Below are 7,241 nucleotides of genomic sequence, written 5' to 3' on the forward strand. Positions count from 1 at the left end.
CATAAAATCAAAATAGCTCGTATATTTCCACACAATCAATCTATATCGGCAACTGAAGTATCAGCTGTTCCACTCGCTTCTTCATCATCAGTGTCCATTTCATCGCCGCTGCTCCCTTGCTGCAATAAATAAATTCATTGTATAAATTAAACTGATTATTATTTAAACACCAATTCTTATTTTTAACGATTTTCTTTGACTTCCACTACATTTGTCTTTTCTACCTAAATTCTGATTTAATAGTTATTCTGCTAATCAGGGCAGAAACATACCCAACAAATCGAAACTCGACGTCCTTGTGTTATAAATAGTTTAACTTACTCGATTTATAATGTGGGTTTTAAAAAAATTGAGGCATTAACACTGACACGTGGGTTGGACAAACTAACCTATTGGAAGGGGTGAGGATATCTACGATAATTGTATCCAGATTATTTTGGCGCTATTATTGTGTAATTTATTTTTCTACCTCTCACCAGTTTCTAAAGGTTATCCGGTCGAGATCGCGATAGACGATGAGACCGCCTTTTGTGCCATATTTTATTTTCTATTTGTTATAACTTTGATAAAAAAAGAATAGAATAGTGCCCACTCATCATCGTCAGCCTATTTTATTTTCCAACCGCAGGGGGACAGGCGTCCTATGAGGGTTCAGGGTAAAATCCACCAGTTGGCCCACTGCGGGTTGGCAAATAACACATATCGTCAAACTTTTAATTCTTGGACTTGCCGGTTTCCTCACGATGTTTTCCTTCACCGTATCAATTATTGAATTTGAGTCCGAGGTCCTCACCAATGAGTCACCACCAGTGCAGTCTCATTATTTACAATTAGCAACTAGACTAGACCTACAAACACGCTGAAAAATTGTCGGAAGCAAACCTCTACCTGCACGTCAGCCAGGCAGGTATATTAGTTGGATTGAAAACCAATAATACACAACTTTGCATCCGTTTTACTTAGAATCTGCTGATTGTGGGTATTTGAGCCAGAATAGGATTTTTTGGAAGATAAAGCGTGTTTGGCTACATATTATGTACATTGTAAATTTTACAATATAAATTAACAAGAATCCAAAAACGCCCGTGACCTCTCTCTCATATATAAATTTAGTATTGAATAATTTAATAATATGACTGTACGTTATCTTTTCAAAAATGATACCATCATGTGGATAATTGCGTCAGTATTTTTATTTTTTATTTAATGCTCAGTATTATTTTAAATTCAATTATTTTTAATACTATTTATAACCCAGTGAAATCTTTCGCGTAGGTAAATTCGCTAACACAATGGTAATATGTAAAGTAACAATTAATTTAAAAAAATGAGTTTGAACTTGATTAAATGTTGCACTATTTATAAATCAAGGAAACCCGAACCGATTTAGTGCTCTTTGATTTATTGGATATGTCTGCGGATAATTTTTTTTTAATATGTGCTTTACTATATATTTGCTGTGCTTCTGCTTGTGGTCAAAGAAAAATCCCACGACAATGAGCGGCCTATATCACTTTCTAGCCTCCTATCTCCAGAAACAAGAATACTTACATTCGCTTCGTTACGACGCGAAAAAAAGACAATGAAATCAACAAATTTTCTCATGTCTACTCTTATTGTAAGGAAAAGAACACTTACCTCAAGTTTGAGTTCCGCAGACTTATTTTCTAATACTGCCTGTTTGATATATTTGAATATGATATCGCGACACCTTTGAGCTGTGTCGGGTGCGAGCCAACCCCTCTTGGGGTGGCAGAGGTAGCCCGTTGGAGGCTCGACGGACAGTATTTCTTGAACCTCCGGCACTTGTATATCACAATACTGAAAATTAAATCTCAGTAATTGGAGATGTATGAAGATCCAGTGATTTTAAAAGTATGTAACACGTTTCGATAAAAGTCAATTGAAGTATTTTTTATAAAAATTTAGTATAGAACTATTAAAGTTTATAGTAATTTGACTGTATATGGATGTAAGTATCATATTCGGTATCTTTTCTATTATAATATTAGAAGACAGATATTCAGGTTTATTCTAAACTCTTATTTTTACATTATATCATTGTAAATAAATTAACAGCGATATTTAAGGCACCGTAGCTAATAGTTTATCGCACTTTGGAAGCCACGGCATTTGAAAGTCGTAATCATTCACATAACCATAAATCATAATTAGAAATATTTTCCATGTGTAGCTACATACATCAATGATCATAAAATTTGTACTTATAATAAATAATTAAAATTTATCTCCTTATTGTTATGTAATATACTAAAAATAGCAAATTGCAGTTACTATTTATTATCTTTTGATGAGTTCATCAGTGATCGGACACCAGGATACATCTAGCAGTCATAACCGTGTTTATTTCTAATAGACAATCAAATTGTATAAAGCTATCCACAGATTATTAGTGAACAAATATTTAGTTTCGAAAAGCAAAGACTTTTATTATAGCCTAGCTAGCTACAATTTGAATTCTTATCTCTTGAATGTTCCCCCGCAAACCATAGGATATATAGTCATTTAGGTATATAATTTACTATATACGGTAATTTTATATTATCTATACAATTTACAGTTATTTAATTGACAATGGAATACAACAATCACTAAATGGTTTATCATTTTTGCGTGTTATTGTAATAATAATGATATGTCGAAATTTTGCTTCTATAGACATGGGACAGAAGAAGTTTGTAATAATTCTCAATATAACTTCTAAATTTCTTTTTCTATAGAGAAAAAATATCGTTTAATTTGGTTCACGCATCTAAAAGCGTATAATTCATGATATTGACGTGTTTCTAATAAAATTATGGATGTCGTCATGCACCGAAAATATAAAATAATAAAATATGGCAACTTCAATTCAAATTTTAACTTTCACTATTCGATTCTTCATCGATTATTTCAATTACTCAAATGATTTAAAAAATTTACTCTTGTAAATACTACACCATATAATATATCTGCCGTTGAGGAGGAATCGTAAAAGGCTTGAAGTACACCGACCCTTCAGGTATGTGCTCTTCTGCGGAAGACTCGTCTAACGGCACTTTCTTGAAACTTCGTTCTCTTCTTGAAGTCACTTGATCGTATGTAACTATGGAAAATATAGCCATTAATACCTTACCTTGGTTAAGTCAAATGTTGATTATAACATATTATACAATTTTTAGTGTGGATTTTTTTTTTATATTACATTTAATTCAATGTACCTACTTAATTTTTTTATTCTATTTATTTCAAGATACTATCTGAACTATTACTATAAATAAATATGAATAAAATGGAACCGTTATAAAGAATTAGAACTTATATATGTTTAAATGTATATATATCTCTGACCTTATCATCTTAACCTTTGAAGAAATTCTAAGTATTCATCATAATTTATAAAAAAATTAAAATAAAAATGTCAATGAAAACATAGCAACTACAATAAACTTCAAAATAAATGCATAGTGCAGATTTTAAAATACCTGCATGTCTCAGCCTAAAATCAAGGGTTTGGTAAAATCTAGCTTGTGGCTCTTTCCGTGGGTCGTAGCCAAATTTCATCCAAGACATTTTCCATGGCCCAGTTCTATTATGCAATCCCAGACACGGCAAGATAATTTTCAATGATGCCATTTTTATTTTTGTGTGATGTTTTATATGATTATAAGACCATATTGGACGCTCTTCGAACATCTACAATAAAACATTAAGAAGTAGTATTATTTACTTTAACAAGCAATTCTCAAATAAGAATTATTTTAAAAGTGTTACAAAGAATGCAATATTGACTGATAATTAAAAACTAAACTGCAAAGTAAATATTTATTTCTGTATGTACATAGAAACCGGAAAATGAAAAAAATTAAATGGAATGTATCAAAACAATATGTATGTGCAAATAAAAAACAAATACATACATATATAATAATTATATACATACCTTTTTCACAGTCTCAAACTCTTGCTCTAGCTGAGGATTTCCAACGATCTTACTATTCTTGACTTCTATAAAATACTCATGAGGTTCAGTTGGCAGTTCATCAGTTAAATTAAACTGATATTTTGGTATTGGCACTCCTCGCTCTGTCCTCATTTTGTGTACTTCATCCCTATCACCAAGCACATCCTCATTTTTGGCAACATAGCTCCTTTTGTCAGTGTAATAGTAGTTGATGGGCTTGTCAAATCTTATGAAACTTCCCGGGACAATGTATAGTGGTGAAGGCTGTCTGGAATTATAACTTTATGAATTAAAAAATTGTGAGTGTTATGTAAAGACCTCAAACAATTGAGTATTTGTATTATAATTCCCTACTAATCGCTACTTTTACCATAAATGTAGATTACTTTCGTATGGGTTATATGGCATGACTATTCCATAGTTAAAGGACATCCTCATATATTGTATAAGATTTTTCTTCCTAATTGATGAGAGAAAATATATATTTCACATTTAATAATGCTTACTATGATTGATAATAATAAAACACAAAAGTAAATAATATCATACAGTGTAGGTATAATACTATCCTTTTTATGTAACCAATTGATTGAGATTAAGTAGACTAAATTGTATATATATAGTGTTTTTAATAGACTCCATTTCAATCAATCTGTTACAAAGTCACTATTATTATTTATTACTATTACTATAAAAATGTGCTTATGATTATGAGAAGCTTATATTAAAAAAATCTCTGAGAATAATAAAATTACTGCCAGGAGGTACTTTGTAGATAATAACCTTGAGAAAATTTAGTACCTATATTTATCGAAAATCTTGGTTGGTCTACAAGAATGCAACTTTTAACATTGTATGGCAGAGATAGTTAGCTGCACAAAATGCTCACCTATGTCTGTGTGTACCGGGTCAAAAGCCCGAACAAAATGGTTATTATCCTTTTTTAAGGCTTTTAGGAGTGATAACATAACAGAGACACAGATAGAGATGGTTTCCTGTTTCAAAATAAGCATGGATTTTAATACATTGTTTTATTCAATGGAATCAAATGTTTTGCACATTTTCAACATAAAATATAGAAACACATAAAACACAGGATGTACTTACTCCATAAACTTCAAATCATCTAGTCCAGATGGTATTATATCCTCCAGCGCACATTCAGGTTTACCAGTGTTTGTGTTTTTTAATGGTAAATATTGAAAATCACAGATGGCTGAAACCAATTTATATCTCTGTAAGTATAAGTAATTAAAACAAAACTGATATTAATAAATTTCATACGCAAAATGATTGTCCTTACTGTCAAATTTATAAATTTTCTTCACATGACCCAGCACAGACGTGTCTACAACTTCAGTTTTTATATTTCCCTTATCTCGAAACTTCTTAACCTTGACTTTAAGAAGTACACCTGCTGTGGCTTTAGCATCAGCGTTAGCTGTCTTAATTAGGGGATTTTCTGGATTAAATGACAATGCAAGTTGCTTTTTGGATGGCTGTGCACATATCTAGAAAACGATTTTATTTAAAAAATATATGTAAGTTATAGTTCTGTTATTTTCAATAACATTTGCGAAACTTTTTTTGTAATTCCCATTAATGAACTAGCACGATTGCGAATTCGCCAATTTATTCATTCATATCGAAATTATCAGTCAAAAACCTTAAAATGATTTCATTTAAATTATATTCATAAGATATGTACGTACCTGGGAAATTGTTTTTATTCCTCCCAAACATTGAACTGCTTTTTCCTCATTTTTAACAATGCCAGGGAATAAAATGCAAGTTAGTTCCCGGTTATGTTCTTGTTTGACATCCATAATATTAATTCACTACGCTATTTCATACAATAAACATTTAATTTTCAAAACAATTTATGTTTTCTATTTTCTTTAAACATACACGTGGTTTTGACGTAAAACCAGCTGTTTTTGACAAAGATGACAGGTCTTTTGAAATGCGTTCATAATATAAAACTACTGCAAATGCTACTAGAAATTCCTTTTTTATGAATGATGACGATGAAATAGTTTTTTGAGGAGGCAATTGGACCTTACAATTCGACCACTATGCAGTTAATTTGGCATGAAGATTTCATATTTTTGCTTCACTAATTGTGTTTATTTCGCTTATTCGTTGAATAAATGTTCAACTCAGCATACTATCTCATACCATATCTAGCTACCAGCGCATCTATTGTGGAGGTTTTTAGACCCATGCACTTTTTTATATATTGTCCCATGTGATTGAGTTCTCACTTCTATACTCTTTAAAGTTTAGTTTTTTCTCAATAGTTTTAGTTTTTTACCTTCCATACTTAAAATATGTGAACATAATCTTATCTATTTGGACAAAACAATTCTCGACAGTTTTGCTAATGTTTCTAGACGGTATAAATTAAAATACTAAATTAAAAAGGATATTTTTTAAAGGAAAAAGGTAGAGGAATTATAAAATTACAATAAAAACAGTTCGGAAAAATATTTTTTATTAAGGCTTAAATTAAAGGAGAAACTAATGCATAAGAATTTGCATTTGTGCCAACTGACTGTAGGTATCACCAGGCATTCTATATGCAATATTACCAGCAAATGTGTTTAGTACTTCAGCTTGCTCCCGTAGCCACTCCACCTGCTGGAAAAATAATTTATATGTTGTACATGCTTCAATGTAGTCAGGTAATTAACGTAAACTTAAAAACTTAAATACGTTTATTTAAAACTTAAATACGTTTATTTATAACAATCATGCAAATAGAAACGTAACGTTTTAATAGATTGCATTTAAACAGAAAATATAAAAGCAAAAAAAAAATCATCTGAAATTTATATAGCTCATTATTTTATTATAGAAAATTTCCAATTATTTGCCATTATAAGCACTACATATTGACAATACTTAGCAATTAGTTAAATAGCATACACCCATACCTGTGTAGTGTTGTGCGTGGTGATAGGGCTGGCGGTCCTGAGCCGCTGGCGCTGAGCGACCAGTATCGTGCATACCGCGCGCAGCACGGCGGGCAGGCAGCGCAGCAGCTCGCCGCGCGCCGACCGCGCCGCCGACACGCGCGCGTCCAACTCGCTCGTGCTCAGCGGCACCACCTCGCACTCGCGGAGCGTCTGTACATTATAACGTTAAAATATATCGTCTGGTCGACTCCTATGCATTTTTTTTATGTTTGCACATAATACACGTTAATTTCATAATATTCATTAAGTCATACTAGCAAACACTATAAATTAGGGGTCATTTCGTATAATAAATCTGC

The 7,241-nt window shown here is 31.7% G+C and overlaps 2 protein-coding genes across 2 annotated transcripts in view; both read right to left on the reverse strand.

The window, feature by feature from the left end:
- LOC119840878 (general transcription factor 3C polypeptide 5) lies at window positions 1–5,880 on the reverse strand. The gene is made up of 8 exons (XM_038367657.1): window positions 5,677–5,880; window positions 5,268–5,475; window positions 5,072–5,180; window positions 3,944–4,232; window positions 3,486–3,696; window positions 2,961–3,106; window positions 1,639–1,821; window positions 1–119 (listed from the first exon to the last, which is right to left on the reverse strand). The coding sequence occupies exons 1-8, from the start codon at window positions 5,788–5,790 to the stop codon at window positions 36–38; spliced, it is 1,344 nt and encodes a 447-aa protein (XP_038223585.1). The 5' UTR covers window positions 5,791–5,880; the 3' UTR covers window positions 1–35.
- Window positions 5,881–6,438: 558 nt separating this feature from the next.
- The window catches only part of LOC119831329 (nuclear pore complex protein Nup93-like), a 4,378-nt gene continuing 3,575 nt past the window's right edge, over window positions 6,439–7,241 (reverse strand). The window contains exons 10-11 of the mRNA XM_038354671.1: window positions 6,901–7,100; window positions 6,439–6,604 (exon numbers count right to left, since the gene is read on the reverse strand). Of these exons, the coding sequence (XP_038210599.1) occupies window positions 6,485–6,604; window positions 6,901–7,100 (320 nt within the window). The 3' untranslated portion in view covers window positions 6,439–6,484. The remainder of the gene's footprint in view (window positions 6,605–6,900; window positions 7,101–7,241) is intronic.

This window comes from Zerene cesonia, chromosome 1 (assembly GCF_012273895.1).
Source record: "Zerene cesonia ecotype Mississippi chromosome 1, Zerene_cesonia_1.1, whole genome shotgun sequence".
Lineage (NCBI taxonomy): Eukaryota > Metazoa > Arthropoda > Insecta > Lepidoptera > Pieridae > Zerene > Zerene cesonia.

What these genes read in the sequence shown, in the direction of transcription:
- LOC119840878 (XM_038367657.1), bottom strand. Translation starts at nt 5,790, where the DNA reads ATGGATGTCAAACAAGAACATAACCGGGAACTAACTTGCATTTTATTC. An exon ending in GAATAAAAACAATTTCCCAG is followed by an intron (nt 5,476 to 5,676) that starts GTACGTACATAT and finishes ATCGTTTTCTAG; the next exon opens with ATATGTGCACAGCCATCCAA. An exon ending in GAAAATTTATAAATTTGACA is followed by an intron (nt 5,181 to 5,267) that starts GTAAGGACAATC and finishes AATTGGTTTCAG; the next exon opens with CCATCTGTGATTTTCAATAT.